Here is a 19,109-nt window from a genome sequence, read left to right as displayed (position 1 = left end):
ACATACACCATGGAATATTATGCAGCCATCAAAAGGAATGAGATCTTCCCATTTGCAATGACGTGGATGGAACTGGAGGGTGTTACGCTGAGTGAAATAAGTCACTCAGAGAAAGACATGTATCATATGATCTCACTGATATGAGGAATTCTTAATCTCAGGAAACAAACTGAGGGTTGCTCCAGTGGGGGTGGGAGGGATGGGGTGGCTGGGTGATAGACACTGGGGAGGGTATGTGCTATGGTGAGGCTGTGAATTGTGGAAGACTGTTCAATCACAGATCTGCACCTCTGAAACAAATAATACATTATATGTTAAAAAAAAAGACAGCAGGAGGGGAAGAATGAAGGGGGGGAAATCGGAGGGGGAGATGAACAATGAGAGACGGATGCACTCTGAAAAACAAACTGAGGGTTCTAGAGGAGAGGGGGTGGGAGGATGGGTTAGCTTGGTGATGGGTATTAAAGAAGGCACGTTCTCCATGGAGCACTGGGTGTTTTACGCAAACAATGAATCATGGAACACTACATCAAAAGCTAATGATGTATGGTGATTAGCATAATAATAATAATAAAAAAACAAAAACAAAACTGATACATGGTTGTTGTTGTTGTTGTTTTTAAATGAACGAGCCAATTTATTAACCCAGCATCTGTTCTAATGCTTCTGGGTGGAAGCTGACACCTGTCTGGTGATTCCAGATTTTTCTGTCTCTGGTGTCAGTTTGCAGCCCCTAACTTGGTCCTTTTCCATTGTTCTCAGCCCCTGAGCCTTGGAAGATCTGTGGGTCACACTCCTGGAGCCTCTGTTTAAGTGGCTGGGCATGACCCCATTTCTCTGACATCCCCCATAGATCTTGGTTATGGAGCTGACCCCAGCAATGCCCTGTAGGTACAGGTGCTGTGCTGTGGAAGCAGCCCGTGTGCAGAACCAGTTCTCATCAGGAATGCCTGGGTGGCTCAGTCAGTTAAGCATCTGCCTTCGGCTCGGGTCATGATCCCGGGGTCCTGGGATCGAGTCCCACATCGGGCTCCTTGCTCAGCGGGGAGTCTGCTTCTCCCTCTGACTGACACTCCCCCTGCTTGTGCTCTCTCTCTGACAAATAAAATCTTAAAAAAAAAAAAAAAAAAAAAAAACAGTTCTCATCACAAGGAGCAAGCAAGCTCTTTATGCTATAGTGTCCACCCATTTAGGGACTTGCAGCTCCTCAGACTTTTTCAGGAAGACTGCCAGAGCTCTGATGAACTCCTGCTAGTTCATGTCTTTTACAGTGACTCCAGCCATAGTGTGGCCTCCACACTGCCAGCCAGGAGAAAGGGAGCAATGGGGTTTCCCAGGCACCTAAGTCAGGCATCCTGTCTTCATTCTTGAAGATATTTTCTCTGGGTACAGAATTCTAAGTTGGATTCCAACTTCCATCTTCTCAACCCATTTAGGATATCATTTCATTGACTATAGATTTTCATTTGCTGCTATTTAGAGTCAGTACTCCTTTGAAGATTATCTCCTTTGTTTAAATTTTTCTCTTTGTCTTTTGTTTTCTGTAGTTTCACTGTGTCTTAAATCAATCCTGGAAAATTGTCATTATCTCTTCAAATACTGCATCTGCCCCCATTCATATTCATCCTCTCTTCCCCTCCTAGAATGCCAAGAAAAATTTAGGCTAGAATTTTCAACCAATCTTCCCTTTCCTCAACCTCTTGTATTTTACACCTTTTCATCTCTATGTGCTGAGCCTCCAGATAACTTCAGTTCACAAATTCTTCAGCTATGTCAAATATACTTTGCATGTTTACTAAGTTCTTTATTTTGGTTATTGTGTTTTTTTTTCATTGCTCTAAGTATTTCATTCAATTCCGCTGTATCACTTCTAATTTCCTGTTTCTTGCAGATACTTTCAAGCTTGTTTATTAAAACAGAGTGAAACTGTTTATAATCTATGTATAATAATGAGTATCTGAAGCATTTAGAAGTCGGTTTCTATTTCTTCTGCACTTTGCTTATGGTGCCTTGTTTTCTTTTATGGTTGGTCATCTTTGTATGATGGACGCTCTCTGGTTTTAAAAGATTATTTGAAAGAGATTTTTTGATGCCTTGAATAAGGTGCCTTTCTTCAAAAAGTGTATCAATTTGCCTCTTCCAGGTACCTGAGGCAAAAGTTTTCCTGTACTTCCTGTGTTAAATGACTTTGGACAATGAGTGATTCCACACAATGCTGGTACTTGTTTTACAACCTCTCAAAGACAGGTTCTCTTTCTTACTTTTCTTATTTTTCTCTTTCCCCCATCTGTTCAGTACAATAGATCTCTCCTTGCAATCTTTTGCAAGTAGGGAAAAGATTTTTTCCTCTTCCCAAGGTCCTAATTTGATATGGGAAGCAATCCATTAGACTCAGAAACCTACAAGTAATGAGTTGCTCTTTGCCTCTGGATTCATCAAAACCTGAAGCTCAATTTTCAACTGTTTTATCCCAGTGAGCAAATGACTCAGGGTAGGCCAGAACTTTAAATACTTCTTTACCTCTTAGGTTCTTACCTTTTCTTAGATTTTGGTCTGGCATGTTCCTTAACAGCTCTTTAAAGCTATAAAGAAGTTTCTGTACAATTTAGATAGTATTTTTAGTTGTCTTCAGCTGAAGAGTTGGTCCAGATAACCTGACCCAACATTACAGAAATTAAAAAAAAAAAATGTTGTTAGGAAAAAATTAATCAAATATTTTCTAATGACATCCACAAAGTTTTCTGATGTTGTATTTGCTTTTTCTTTAAGCTAAATGTGGAAAAGAATCTCACATTTTCCACAGAATTCCACTGTCAAGTTCTTCAAAAAGTTCAACACAGAGCTATCACACAACCTGGCAAACTCCACCCTTAGGTAGATACCTAAGAGAAATGAAAACATGTCCATGCAAAAACTTGTACACAAATTTCATAGCCACATTTTTGTAACAATCAAAAAGTCGAAATAACCCAATGTCCATCAACTGATGAATGGATAAACAAAATGTGGTGTATCCATACAATGGCATATCATTTTGCCATAGAATAATATACTGATACATGCTACAATATGGATGAACCTTGAAAGTATTATGCTAAATGGAAGAAGCCAGACACAAAAGAGAATATTTATATGAAATATCCAGAATAGGCAAATCCATAGACACAGAAAAAAGGTTAGTGTTTGCCAGGATGAGGAGGTAAGGGGGAAATGACTGTCAATGGTTGATGAAAATGTTCTGGAATTAGTGTTCATAGTTGTACAAACTTTTGAATATATTAAAAATTGTATAATTTTAAATGGTGAATTAAAAGTTAATCTCAAGTATGTCTATAATACCCCTTGTGGTAGCCACCAGCTACACTATGTTGCCTCACTGAACATCCAATCCTTCCATTTCACATGATAGTGAAAGATACTGGGGGCAATGATTTATAAAGATACCAGGTAGTGTGAAAGCACTTTATGCAGGTTGCAGAAAACGCTGGAAATCTTTACCATGATTATGAATAATCACACTGGAATTCGTACCTATTGAGTCCTATATCCAGGTATATTAAGATTACCAGTGAACAGAACTATATGAAACAAAAGCCAACAGAATCTATGAAAACAGCTTTTATACCTTAAAGAAACCAGCAAAATAATACAACCTCCCCCCACTGAATAATCTTCTTTTATATAGCAGCCACTTACTCAGATTAACATAAGCTGATGAATGTGCTTTAAAAAAAAAACACTTTCTATGATTAAACAATACAGTCTGCTCTACTATACTGTGTTTTGGAATGTAAATTAGGTGCTATGAAACTGGTAAATAGGGAATGGTGTCAGTATAATCAAGAAATCACTCTGGTTCACTGGGGATTTTTCCTAGGCAAGGGGAGCCAGAAAAGTGGAAACAGAATTAGAACCTTTAGCAGGAGAGGAGAAAGACCTCCTAACAGCAGGAGCATTTAAAAAGAGGAAAGAAAAAAGAAAACTGAAAACAAGCGCTTCAGAGAAGTATTCCCAGCCTTGTCGAAGGTTGTAATATTTCCCATGCTCACTTTAATGGCAACCTCTCCCAGCTTCTATTGCTTATTGCTACACTGCCATCTGCACTGTCCTAAGACCCACTATCTCCATTCTAATTAAATGTTGTCAACATTTCTACTCAGGTAATTAATTCTGTGCATTTATAATACCCACTGTGGTAGCCACTAACTACACACACTAAGTTGCCTCACTGAGCAGTGCAAGCTCTTTTTAATTACTAATTAATTTTTAGTTTGTGTTTCTCAGAACACAAAGTTGCACAGGTTTTGGAGTTTATGAGATTTTTCAGGAATGCATAAACTGCATTACAGCAGAAGCACCTGTACGTTTTTCTTTTTAAGTCTGTTTACTTCTCTAAAGGTTGGAAGTAATATATACTGGGAGTCAATGTGGAAGATGGGGCAATACAGCAATAAAGGCAGTATTTCCAGGGTTATAGAGTATAGAGAATCACATCCCTTCATTCCTTCATTCTTGAGCTTTATTTCCATTTAAACACACTCTATGCTTTTGTCCTTAATAGCTTTGGGTAACATTTGATGAAGCTGTTTTGTTTTTTGGTTTTTGGTTTTGTTTTTAAGATTTATTTGAGACACAGAGAGAGTGCGTGCGTGAGCTGGGGGGAGGGCAGAGGGAAAGGGTGAAAGAATCTCAAGCAAGACTCCACACTGAGCACAGCACCCGACACAGGGCTCGATCCTGTGACCCTGAGACCATGACCTGACTCAAAATCAAGATGGACGCCCAACCGACTGAGCCACCCAAGTGCCCCTGATGAAGTTTTAAGAGTACAAATAAACTGAAGTAAGCAACACTGCTTTTAGTTCAATTTTATAGGTCATTAAGCTGTGTGCTGATCTTTGGGAATCCACTGGGAAGAATATCGATGTTCTTTAGCAAAGACTTGGCCTCAAAAGTTCCACAGTCTTTCTGAGATAGACCCAGGGTCTTCAAGAAAACATTATTTAAGTCTTGGTTTGTCATTGTGTACTCCTCTAAGATACTGGACCAGTCCTTTGCTTTGTTTGGGCTCCTGCTTTCTTACCATTTAAATGAAGTAAGAACTGGATCAGGGTTTTCCAAACCTTCTTATAATACATAAACTCCTTTTAACAATAATTTTGGTCACTTCTTCATAATAAATAATAATGATTTTAAGTAAAAATACTTCAAATTGTTACGTTAAAGGAGATATTATAAAGACTATTTATAAAATAATACTTGATCACATTCACATCATGGTTGAATTCTAAACATTTCCTTTTCTACAAATGATGCTCTCAAATTTTTTATAGATCAATTAAGAAAAAGCATGACATGTCAATATATCATAATCTTTAGAACACAGTCTAAACCTCCACTTTAATCACCCTTCCCCATTCAAACTAAGTGGAATAGCATTCTTCTTCATAAAATCTCAGTATTACTAAAGACCTGTCATAATTAAAAGATGAGATCTTTAGTCTATTTTTAAAAGTTACAATCTTCTTTTAAAACGCTGATAATCTGCTGTCAGATTAGTATTCTTGTAACAATTATTTGACTACCTAAACTTTAAACACCTCTAAAGGCTGCCCAATGCCCGTTAAGACAAATGTCAAACACCACAGACTGATATTCAAGGCACTCTATCAACTACACCCAATGTGTTCCTTACCTTAATTATTCACCTATACAAACTCTTTATTCCACAGAAATGTGTATGATGTGTAGTAATAAGATTTATTTTTTCTGTATGATATGTATATCCAGTGTTTCTAGCACCATTTATTGAAAAGACTTTCCTTTTCTTACTGACTTACCTTAGCCCTTTTGTCAAACATCAATTAACCATGAATGTATGGGTCTATTTCTGAGCTCTGTGTCCTGTTCCACTGAGCTACAGGTCTATCCCCACCTATGCAAATACAAACTTTCTGGATTAAGGTAGCTTTATAGTACATCTCAGAGGTAGAGTATCTAGCTAGAATAAGCCAATCAGCACTTTCCATCTTCTCCTCACCACCATGATTAGCGCACTGCAGGGAGGAGTGTGGAAGCATGTTATCTAAGCCAGCATAACAGAGTTAATTTTAGAATATTTGGTGAAAACTCTAGGACACAACTAATCTCTGATGCTTTACATTGGTGCTTAACAATATGGTAGCCACTAGCCACATGTGTTTACTTAAAGTTAAAAATACAGTTTCTCAATTGTACTATTTATATTTCAAGTGCTCAACAGCTACATATGACTAATGGCTACCATACTGAACAGCACAAACAGAGAACATTTCCATTACCATGAAGAGTTCTACTGGATAGTGCTGCTACAGATGACGCCATGTGCAGATGTAAGGTCGGGAGCTGCCACTGTCAACATGCAGTAGCCAGCATCAGGACAAAGCTGATGCCTGAGAAAAGGCAGAAACCTGGAGCCCAATTCAACAGAGCAGAGCCTAATCTCTACCACACTGCTGTGTTTTTTTGTTATGTGATATAACACCTACCCCTATTTTAAAGGCGAGTTTCAGTCAGGTCTTTGTTACTTGGAATTAGAAACAACCTAATATAAAATAGTTTTCAAAATGCCTTCACAGGGTGCCTGGCTGGCTGAGTTGGTCGGTAAAGCATGCAACTCTTAATCTCCAGCTTGTGAGTTTGAGCCCCATACTGGGTACAGAGATAACTTAAAAATAAAAAATCTTTTTAAAAAATGCTTATGCATACATTATTTTAATTGATCCTTAAAACCCACAAGATTTAGAACTTTAATACTGCTCTCTTTTCCTATTAAACAGGTACCATAAATATTCAATAAATAACGGATTAGTATAGCAAAGAAATGCTAATTATAAATACTAAATATAGAAATTTACTTTGGATCACAATAAGTGAAGTATCAAATAATAGAATTTGAGAATTAACACCTTTCACAAAATGCCTAAATCCTCACCTAAAACCCTTACTTTCTGCTGTCCTACAGAACATAACTGATAGAATTTTTTTATACCCCAAAGTAACAACTTTTAAAAACTTAATTCATTAACTATAACAAATATGGAAAATAGCACTAAAAATATCTTAATTATATCATACAATGAAACAATCCTATATGAACACTGGTAGCATGAAAAAGCAAGCTGATTTTTTTTAATTCCCGTACAATACTAGTTACTATTTCTAAGCTTTTTTGCAGAATATAAACATTTTTGAGGTTTTCAAGAGACTTTGGAAATAACAACTCAAGCCCAGAAATTACCACAAAATAACAAAGCAGTTATATGAAAAGAAAATTTCTATAAAAACAAAGCATGAGAGAATAATATTCCGTGTTGAATTATAAAAGGTAAATTCTAATATGAATTCAAGCTTTGGTTTATTCTCTAAGACTCAAACTTGTAGCTTATTTACCAAGTTTCAAGAATCACTAACATTTAAAAAACAATCTTAAAAGTATACCTTCTGATCTTTTACTGCCAATTAAAATGAGAACTTATAGAAAATATTCTTTGAGTAAAGAAATATAATCACACATCAGTGTGCCTACACATATGATTTTTCATAGAATATCCTTAGTATACACAAGTATCAAAGCACATATCAAAAACTGATTTGATTCACAAATCAACCCACCAAACAAAACCTACAAAATTATAAATTATTTTCCAAAATATAAAAAGTTCATACTACCATTTGGAATGGTTTACAGGTCAAGCACTGATTGTGTATTTTAAATTTAAAAGTAGGGTTATGACCAATCTACACTAAGAAGATACCTCTCTTTCTTTAGACTCTAGATCCCTAGAGTTTCTCTCAAAACCAAGCTACAAAAATAACTTCAAGCTTGTAGCTCTAATAGTAATATAGTATGTATATGCTGAATGATTACTATTTGATGGGAAACATCAAAATCTTGTGATTCTAGGTGTCTTGAATCTATACTGAAATGTATCCAACAAAGGAACTTCTGTAGTAAGATAATAAAACAGCCAACACATCATCTTTTTAGGAAAACAGCAGAAATAAGGCCAATTATTCCCAGTGTCTAGCACAATGCCCTGTACATGGTATGATAACTATCAGTACAATTAAAAATGTAAAAATAATATATTATATTCAACATTTTCACCCTTTTCCTCCTCCCTTCTTTTAAACCCCTTTCAAAAATAAAAATTACAGTGTGATTTGAACACAATGTATTGCTTGGGAAGTGCAAGAGAGTCAGTAAAACCTAGACACAGCTCTTTCAATAGCTACCCAAGCCTTCAGGAGAAAGTCAAGGGCCTTAGACACCTCTCTGGGATCTGGTTTACTTCCCAGGTCTTGGCTATTTCCACCCTTCACACTATACTACTACAGCTATACTTGTCTGAAGTTAACTCCATAAAATAATTGTATTATGTCTGATTTCCTAATTTCCACATAAACTGCCCCTTTGAGCTAGAACACCTTTCTTCTACCCCTTTCCCTCTCCAACCCTGTCCTTTAAAGGACTAAGATGATGGTGTCACCTCTAAAGGAAGTTTTCTCTGACCACTCCCCCAATCCTCTGTACCCCTTTTCTCACTGGCCAAAAATTTGGCTAATGTAGCAAAGAACTTCCAGAGGAAAAAGAACAACTTATCTGACTGTAACTACTAAAACACTCAATCCCTAACACAAAGGGACATAAAAAGGATATATAGGTATTCACTGACGAACACGAGAAATGCATTAGAGAAATGTAAGCCGTATTATAAAGTGATAGATCTCATCCCTTTCTGCATGAACTCCCATTTATATATCAAAAACATCAATCTCTGATGGGAGAAAAATCTGACCTCAAGAAAATAAAAATCACACGCAGAGATGCACAGTTCCTTAAAAAGCACATACATGAAAACCAACAATTGTATGATAAATAATAATATTTAAATACATAGTAAAAACAAAAAGAGTCAAACTGAAATCGCAAGAGCTACGGTGATTGCCGTGTGAGGTGATGGTGCAGGACAAGTGAGAAGAGGAGGAGGGCCATGAGGATTGTGTGCCTCACCCTGTGAATCACCGTCCTGCTGCGCCAGGCTCTGTTAGGAATAAAAGAGCAGGGCAGGGGGCTGGAGGTGGAGGGAAGCTTTGTCTTGTCTTCAGATGTCTCATTATTTTTCCCCTTTCCCTGCCGCTCCACTGCAGCCCTGTAAAACATTAGGCAAGCCTCTTAAATACTCCCTGTCTGTTCCATTCCTCATCTGTAACATGGGGAGAAGAAAAAAGAAAAAAAAACTGGCTCAAAAAGGCTCTCTGAGAACATTATAATACTGTCAGAAAACTGAAGCATAATCATGCCTCCGATTCTACAAGGTCAGTACTAGATGATCTCAGGAGACAAAAGTCACTTATCTTTCTGTTTTGCTCAACTGAGGAACTGTAATCCATTGCCCACACATCCCCACCAGACCCCATAAATACATCCAAAGGAGCACTTATAACCATGTAGTAGTGAATTGAAAGGTAACCCATCAGTAAAATGTCCCCTAGTTTGGAGTTCACACCAAAATCGGCATGCTATTTTGGATTGCTTCTTAGAAGGTCTTAAAAGTTACACTTTGTGCTTACTCACTGCTTAAAATTATTTCAGAGAATGTTCTTGAGAATAAAAATATTTAAGAAGCTGGGTGACCACTGCCCAGAGACTGCATGTTAACTCAAAGTTTTGAGTCTCACTGCACTTAGGACAAGTTAATTCGAGTTCATACAATATTGCTCAGACCTCCCCTCAGGAGTTTTTGCTTCAGTAGGTCTGATGTGGGGCCCACGAGCTTAGATTTCTAACAAGTTCTCTGGTGACACTGCTGCTGCTGGTCCGGGGTCAGGGTACCACACTCTGAGAGCCATGGATTTTAAAATAATGTACTCCTGCCAGGGTCAACTTTCACTGTGAGCTGTTTTTATTTATTAATTGGTAGATGCATCATATATTGATCCCATCTTCCTCTCTTTTAAGATATTGATCATTTCTAAATTCCTTTGTAATCTGAAAGTAGGCAGGAATAATTAAGACTCAAAAAAAGCAGATTTTCTCTTCCTTTAGAATCCAAATGATTGTCATCTTACTTCATTTATCACTGTGTCTCAAATTCCTCATCTGTGAAATGGGGACAATAAGAGGGTTCAATCAGATAAAATAAATAAAAGCCCTTGGAACAGTACCAGGTTATGTTAGCAACTAGATAAATGTCATCTATTACTCTTATTGCAATTATCCCCACTCATTTTCCGTTAATTATTGAGGAAAACTCATTCAAGTTTGCTACATGTTATATATCACTGACATATACAAAATCCTTATCCATTTCTAGTGAAATGTTCTGGAGCTCCAATGGATTCAATAAACTGGGGAGCGATGGGAAGTTATAAAGTCAAAGAGCCAGGTTCTAATCCTACTTCTGCCACTAAATTGCTACATGACTCTGGGCAAGTAATTTAATGGAGTCTCAATCTCCACTTCTGAAAAAGCTTACCTTGGATATGAAGCTCAAACGAGATAATGCAAGACGAATTTTTTTTTTAAGTACTATAGTATTCCTGTCATGAGGAAGATACTTCTATCTGGGAACAGTTTATAAGATATCAACTAAAGAAATAAATGGCCACGGTCTCTTACATTCTTAAATAACAGCACAGTGATATGAATCACCACATAAGCTATTTGCTGAATATTCTCCAATATCACCAAGTCATAACTATTTTTAAAATATTATACACAGGAATATATAATATTTCAAATATTCCTGCAAAGTAAAAGAAAGAGAAAAGTGGATACAAAAGTAATCTCAGGGATTTGTTGAGTAACAGCTGCTAAAATCCTCACTTCATGGCTTTAGCATAATTTTTATTTTGATGCAGAACCCTTCTATTGGTCCTAGGCTTTTGTTTATCATAAACACAAAGTATATATATACACACGTATATGAATAATGGTGACCAACTGGTGAGTTTCATTACTAGTTTCTTATACTCTAAGATAAATCCAGTGTTCTTATAAAATTGCATACTACAGTTCACAAGCTTTTAAATCTTAATTTACTGAAAAGAGATATGGGGGTTATAACATTGTCTTTGTACATTTCAATTAAATTACCACACAAAAAGTTAGCCACATATTTTTGCATTAATGCTTAATAACATGGAAAGATATAATGTATATCTCTGATGACATTCTTTATAGAATGTCCCCTAATGAAATATAGGAAATAAAGTAGTAAAATTCATCTTTTGTAAGGAATAAACTCCTAAAAAGCAGTGTATAAGCATTTTCAAATAAGATGCCATTAACACAGCAGCAATACTCTCCATTATAAAGAAATCCAGTTATGAAGTCTCTTATAAAGTTTATCTTAATGACACTCTCCTAATTTACTAATGTGTAAGTTTCCATTTTCATTTATTTAGCTTTCTCAATATAGGAGATATACATGTCCCACAGGACACTACAGACTTCAAAATATCTAAATGCAATTTAAAATATGTGAATGCTGTTGATTTTTTAAAAAGCCATATAGAAGTAATTTTTTATCAACTATAATTGTTAAAATTAAAATTTTAAGAAACTAGTTTTAAAATATAAGTAATGTGAAACAAGGGACAGCAAAGACAGAACACCATTCTGTAGATGGGTTTCTAATACTCGAGGTTAAAATCAAAAGACAGATAAAATGTGAGCTTATCATCATAAAATTCAAATACCAACTACTTTTAATATACTTATTCCACTGTGTTCCCAGAAAACATACTAGATCTAATTCCATAGGCCTAATACATGCACATCCTTGCAGGTGTGGCTTTTCAGTAATATGGGGGAAAGTAAAATCCTACTGATCTTAAAGACTAACTTGCAATAGGAAATAGGTGAATTCGGGTTAGAGGCCTTATGAAGGTTGTTCTCAAAGTTTTCAGTTAGTCTCACTGTGGACCATATTATATTAGGAAACACTCTAACATGGGTCACTTATAGTTGTTTATGCTTCCATTTACTGCTGATGAACTCAGTCCCAGGAGATGGCTTTTTCAGCCATCCAGAATGTTATGCCAACTTATTAAAAGTTCACAGATATAAAATCTTCAGTTAACACAAGTGTATCTCACTGGTTTACGAAACTATGAGTAGAAAGAAGAGTCTTGGGGCCTGAATTAGAAAATCGCTAAATAACATCACTTTGCAGAGTCCATAGTACACAGGAGCCCCTCAAATATTTCTGTTAAATAAACAAATGGACAAAAAGTATGCTTCCGATTACTACAACTATTTGAAAGGAAACTATATGAAAAAATACTTATAATAGTATTCTCATTCTTTAAATGAGATATTTGTAAAAACACTTGGAAGCGCCTGGCCCATAGGAAGGTCTATATGTATTTGTCATCACTCTTGTCCTAGAATCTTACTTTGGTTCACAACAATCTTTGTAGCTGCACCATATAAGCCATGACCACCACTGATAAAAGGAACTCGGATATGTGCACACCACTAGTGAGGCTGCAATTGCATTACTTTCATATGTGGAAGAAAGAATATCTAGGATAACCACTATTGCTTTATAATGAAGATTAATTCAGGAAGCTTAACATACAAGGTAAATTCAGCCTTATAATTTATCCTACCAACAAACTGATCCCTTATAAGCCAATGTGTCTTCTATAAATTGTATCTATATAATTCAGAACTCCATAAAGAACTATTGATAATATTCATGTTCACTTGTATCTAAGAAATTCAATTAAAAAGAAAACATCAAAATCCCAATTGATAATTGACCTGCAAAAGTTTTCCTTCACACTGAAGTAAACTGTAATATAGGAGACTGCTAAAACATGTTTGGGATTTACTCTCTTACACTTTGATTGCTGACCACAACAGAGATGAAGACTGAGGTAGTTTGGAAATTCTGTGAGGATTAAATCAGACTATATTCTTCATATTCTCTAAGGAAGTAAGCTTTAGGCTGTGCGAAGCACCCTCAACTTCCAGGGGCCAAGAACAACAACTGCTGCAATGAAAGAGCAGAGTAGTTAGGGTTAAGGAGGTGGCTGCCTTCTACAACGAAACTAGCTTGAATATCTATTTGTTGGCATTATTAAAGTCAACTCTATTTCTTTGACTTAGGCAGTGGAGCGTTTGATAAGATACAGAGATTTTTAAAATAAGATGTCATTTTGAATTAAACCCACCAGGGATCCTTCTCCATTACAAGGGAATCCAGTTATGAAGGTTCTGATAAAGATTACCCAAATAATGATCCCATAATTTATAAAATCACGATTCAAAATGCATTATGGTATAATAGGGAAAGAGTCTAATTTGTATTGCACATAAGTGATAAGATATGCCACAAATGCTAAATAATATAAAGTAACTTAAAACTGATATAATCATAACTGCATTAAGGGGTTTGGCTAAGATGTAACCATGTTGTTTAACTGAAGTGATCAACAAAAGCAAAATCAAAAGCTTCATACACATTTCAGGGGCTGTTCATAGCAATGAACCATTTAAATAAAACTGTGGGGAACAAGCAACAGAGATGAGTTATAGCTGTAATTATAAGATGCTTTTACTTCTCACTGCAAACAACTGATTAACTACTAAAAAGTAACATAAGTGTTTTTTTAATTATACGTAGATTTTTTTTTTTTTTTTTTGCAGGAACAAACTAAATCAATTACTGTCCAAAAAGGAATGGTTGCAGTAGAGTAATAGGTATAGGGGAAATTTTAAATGCATTTAATCAGTGGAGGCAGGTAAATTAGATTCCTACACAATAAAATAGTTAAAGAATCTTTATCTTAATTTTAATTACTCAAATTACTCAAATACATTAGGACTTCATTTCTTCCTTTGTAGTTAGTTCTGCATCGTTTCACATGGTTTTAGTATTTTCACCAAGGAATCCCTAATTTACTGAAATAGTTTTCTAATATTACAAACACTAAACCAAAGTATATAACTTTTGAAGTAGTGGGGGAAAAGTTCCCTCTTTTGAATAAAAATGATACAAAAATCTCTAAATGTAAACAAAAAGACAAAAGTATTAAACTAATTTAAAATGCCTTTAGAAATATGAATGGAAAATTATCTTTTATAAAAATATTTTACAGAAGAGAAAGGGGAAAGCATACAGATTCTCCTTTTTGAAGGTTTTGTTTTAAAACACTATTTCTGAGTAAGATGGAAATAATTCCAAAAAATTCTTTTTATTTTCACTTTAATTAGGTTGGCAGAATTATTAGAAATACTGAAGGACAGCAGATAAGGGAAAAAAAAAAAATGGAGAATCTCTCCCCCCGCCAACAACTAAAGTACTAGTCACAAAACAGAAATATTATTTATGTCATTTTCTTCCACTAGTGTTTAAAATTGTGGGTAGTCACTGACATAATGAAATGATTAAGACATATTAAAACTGTAACTTCATACTATTCCAAGTGATATAGCTTCTTATGTTAACTTTAAAACTCATACAAAATAATCATAGGTAAAATGTATTATACTGCTGTACACAGTACAACAGTCTAGTTGTTTTTGTCTCAAACAGGGTATGTTTATAGCATAAGTGGGTCATTACATAGCAATAATCAGATCCTTCTAACAAATGATTCAGAGAAAAAATATATATGTATATATTATTATAGCAATAATCAGATCATCCCAAGAAATGATTCGGAGAAAAAAAATAAATTTTACATATGTATATAAAAATATATTTTTGTGTATTTTATAAATATATATAACTGATTTATAATTTGGATGTGAAGCAATCTGACACTTTTAAAAGTTATTAAATGGAAAATTTAATTATATCTTCAATTCAGGCATTACTAGAATATATGTGTTACCTCAACAATATCCGAGTTGGTTCTGCTTTCATGAGGTTCATTATACTCTGTATACTTGAGAAGAACTTTGTCCATGTCAGTGCTGGCATACTGAAACAGTTTGTTAGAGCTGTTGAAAATGATGAGTGCTATTTCACAGTCACAGAGCACACTAAGTTCATAGGCTTTCTTCATTAATCCAAACTTTCTCTTTGTAAAAGTAACCTAGACAATCAAAGAAAAAAAAGGGTGTATTTTTAGTAAAAGCATTAGTAGTACTTGAATATAAGCTATCTAAAGATGAGTCCTCTCTTAATTCTGTGTCAGATTCCAAAGTTGAAAAAGGTTCCTAGCCTCATGTTCCACATGAGCCTCTTACTCCCCCCATCTGCCACAAGACTACAGTCCTACATTTAACTTGTAACTCCTGATAAAGCACTCCCCTGAGGAGGTTTTCCTTTATCCCTGGCTGCCAATCTGCTGCAGAAGGCAAAGAACCAGAGGACACAGTTGACCACTGGCCCCTTATCATCCAGTTTAAAAACAGTGTAGGGTCAACAAATTCCCCAATGTCCTCAAATTCTTCTTTGAATATTTCTTCGCTTCCAACTGAAACCTGTCACCTGAAGTCCTTTCAAATAGAGACCAATTTTTGTTGGTTTGTTTTAAAAATATTACATCCACTATGGTCAAGAACCTGAAAGATAAGTAAGTCCTTTTTGCTCTCTCTTCTATCTTACAAGTTATTTTTCCTTCCTTCCCCTTCAAAAGCCCCAGGTATTTTGAAGGTCACACCATGAAATTTATACCACCCAATAATTCTCCTTGTGATGGGCACCAAGTGACCCCCCTCATGTACTGATAACTCTCAGCTGGTACTTCTCTTTCTATCCTTACTCTTATCTCTGGTGACTTCAGTATCTGAGTTAAAAAAAAAAAAATCATTGCAAAAACCTCCCCCAACCTCCAAATGATCCACTTCCACCACATGTCAAACACCTACTCCTACTGTCACACCTTTAACTCTGCCATCACCAATAATCACATCACCTCCAAAATCTCAATTTCATGTATTCCATTTTGCCTATCCAGCTCTCCTATTTTGTATTATCTCTCCAGAAATTTTTTAACCTTTATCCAGTCCTCCAATCCATTTACCTCACCACTTCGTTACTGTCTATTCTCATGTCCTTTCTTCACTCATTGAAGTGCATGTGCCCCTTCAAATGACTATGCTTGTATCCTTTGGATAACCAAGTGATATTTTTGAAACATAAATCAAATTGTTTAAGTAGAAGTTTAGAGCTTTTTACTGCACTGAAAGTAATATCCCAACTCATTAAGTAAACAAAATAAATTATATGGCCTCAAACTCTGTCTGAAGTTATTTCCCTTCACTCTCCTTTACATCCATTAAGCCTCACTGCTGTGTTTGTGTGTGTACTTATATGTGCATGTGTGTGTCTTCCTTAACCACCAGCTACTTTCTTCTTTAGGAACTTTGTTATTTTCCCTCCTTGTGGAACACTCTTCACACTACATGTGCCTACTGGTTCCTTTCCTCACCTTGTGAAAATAAATCTCTTATCATTATTTAATCTTTTAAAATATCCTCACAATATAAATACACAAATAGATAATTTTATATAAATGCATATATATGGAAATAGTGTTTTATGGTTGCCTCCCTACCTGCACCAACATAAACCCCTTTATCAGTGTTTTCAACTTAGTATTTTTCATTTCCACACTTTTGCGCAAGATCATATAACCATATTCACATATACATGTATACATACATAATGGATTTGGCAGCATTTGACAAAATAGGGACTCTATCAATACTCTTTATTTTATTTTACTCATTCACCCACACCTTGTGGATATGCCTCTAAGTCAAATGGTATACTAAGGTACTTTTTCATATAAATGTTACAACTGTTTTGCTAGTATGATAGATGTAAAATAAAAATCTCATTTCTTTAATATATACTTCCTAACTAGTAGTGGTTAGATATCTTTTTCTTATATTTGTTGTCATTTGGGATTTGGTTTCTCTATAACTTCCCATCTTTTGACCATTTTCATGTTCTGTGATTTTTTTACTTATCTAAGTAAAAGCTCCTTAGACAGATATGTTAACTATGTTTTACAAATACTTTCTCAAATTCCCCACTTACATGTTAACTTTGTTTACATAATATTTGTCATTAAAAAGTTTTAAACTTCTATTACTGATTACAATACTGTTTCTCAGAATCCTGGCGTTGTATCATGCCATTTTAAGAATATAATGAATATAAGAATGCCATTATTAAAACTATTTAATAATAGTTTTATTATTACTATTGATAAATGTACGAAATTTTTGAAATCATTTATGTCTTGAGATGCACTTAGATGTACTTTCTGCACTTAAAATTCTGAATTTAGCAAAGGTTAAGTCAGAAATGTTTTTCCATTACTTCTAGTACTAAGAAGAGGAAGAAAATGACAATCAACAAAGCATTTCTTCCAAGAATAATTCTTACTCTAGTCAAAGGCTTTCAAATTAAGTGAGCTATGAACAAGACAGTATTAAAATTGAGAAAGTAATGCTGCTTCAGAATATCCATTAAGCATGACTGGAGAAAATTCTTTAAAACAAAAACTAGGGATGCCTGGATGTCTCACTCAGTTAAGCATCAGCCTTTGGCTTAGGTCATGATCCCAGGGTCACGGGATTGAGCCCCACATCAGGCTCCCTGCTCAGCCAGGAGTTTGCCTCTCCCTTTCCCCCTTCCCCCTGCTCATGCTCTCTCTCTCTCCCTCTCTCTCTCTCTCTCTCAAATAAATAAAATCTTAAAAAAAAAAGATAGTTCACTATCAGTAAAAAGAGTATGCCAGTCCCTGCTGTCCTTTCCAAAAATACTTATTCAAAAATATTTCTTCTAAGTTATCAATAAGAAGGCATTCAAGATGAAGGAAGGAGTTAGTGGAGGAAGGGACTCAATTTATAAAAATACCCTCTCTATTCCTCCAATTTACCATAGGTCTAAAAGAGCTTTTTCAGTAACTAGAAAAATGTGTACAAGAACACACTTATATTTCAATGATGACACCAAAGAGATTACATTGAAACTAGAATATTAATATTTCACTTTCAACTTCCATAAATGAAATCTTTCTCATTTTATCTATAGCACTTAAACACTCTGGTTTACTGCTAGCAACTTATAGGAGATTAATAATATAAAATTAACTTTACATTCTTATAAACTGTTTTGTCATCCCCGTATTTTGCAATAACTTCAAATTTACAGAAAATTTTCAAAAAACACATTTTTGATATATCTTCAACCAAACTCCCCACCTGTTAACATTTACCATGTTTGTCTTCCCTAAATAAAACACACACACAATTTTTTTTTCTGAATCCTTTGGACTAAGGAAGAGGTTACAAGGTCCCTTTGCCCCTAAATATTTTCTTAAAAACAAGGACAAACAAAATTATCAAAATCAGAACACAAGTATATAGTACTATCATCTAATCTACAAACATTATTCAAATTTCTCAATTATCCCACTAATTTCCTTTTTTTCCCCCCTAGTACAGGATCCAATCCAGAATTAGATGTTACTTTCTGAAAACTGCATCTTTTTTTTTTAATTTTATTTTATTATGTTATGTTAATCACCATACATCATTAGTTTTTGATGTAGTGTTCCATGATTCATTGTTTGCATATGGCGAGGGAAGCAAGGGCAAAAATGAACTATTGGGACTTCATTAGGATAAAAAGCTTTTGCACAGCAAAGGAAACAGTCAACAAAACCAAAAGAAAACCGAAAGAATGGGAGAAGATATTTGCAAATGACATATCAGATAAAGGGCTAGTATCCCAAATCTATAAAGAACTTATCAAACTCAACACCCAAAGAACAAATAATCCAATCAAGAAACGGGCAGAAGACATGAACAGACATTTTTCCAAAGAAGACATCCAAATGGCCATCAGACACATGAAAAAGTGCTCCACATCACTCGGCATCAGGGAAATCCAAATCAAAACCTCAATGAGATACCACCTCACACCAGTCAGAATGGCTAAAATTAACAAGTCAGGAAACGACAGATGTTGGTGGGGATGCGGAGAAAGGGGAACCCTCCTACACTGTTGGTGGGAATGCAAGCTGGTGCAGCCACTCTGGAAAACAGTATGCAGGTTCCTCAAAAACTTGAAAATAGAGCTACCCTA

The 19,109-nt window shown here is 35.2% G+C and overlaps 1 protein-coding gene and 1 pseudogene across 11 annotated transcripts in view; both read right to left on the bottom strand.

The window, feature by feature from the left end:
* MEF2A (myocyte enhancer factor 2A) overlaps positions 1-19,109 on the bottom strand; it is a 173,009-nt gene that overhangs the window by 51,950 nt on the left and 101,950 nt on the right. For all 11 annotated transcript variants that reach the window (XM_073882495.1, XM_073882496.1, XM_073882491.1 and 8 more), the window contains one exon: positions 14,893-15,096. In XM_073882495.1, coding sequence (XP_073738596.1) covers positions 14,893-15,066 — 174 coding nt within the window. In that variant the 5' untranslated portion in view covers positions 15,067-15,096. The remainder of the gene's footprint in view (positions 1-14,892; positions 15,097-19,109) is intronic.
* LOC112839898 (small ribosomal subunit protein eS19-like) lies at positions 437-1,978 on the bottom strand (annotated as a pseudogene).

This window comes from Callorhinus ursinus, unplaced genomic scaffold (assembly GCF_003265705.2).
Source record: "Callorhinus ursinus isolate GAN/ISIS: 27379988/994484 unplaced genomic scaffold, GSC_fseal_2.0 scaffold47, whole genome shotgun sequence".
NCBI classification, from domain to species: domain Eukaryota; kingdom Metazoa; phylum Chordata; class Mammalia; order Carnivora; family Otariidae; genus Callorhinus; species Callorhinus ursinus.
Note: the sequence above shows the minus strand (reverse complement) of the source record. Positions and strands in the feature narration are given on the sequence as shown.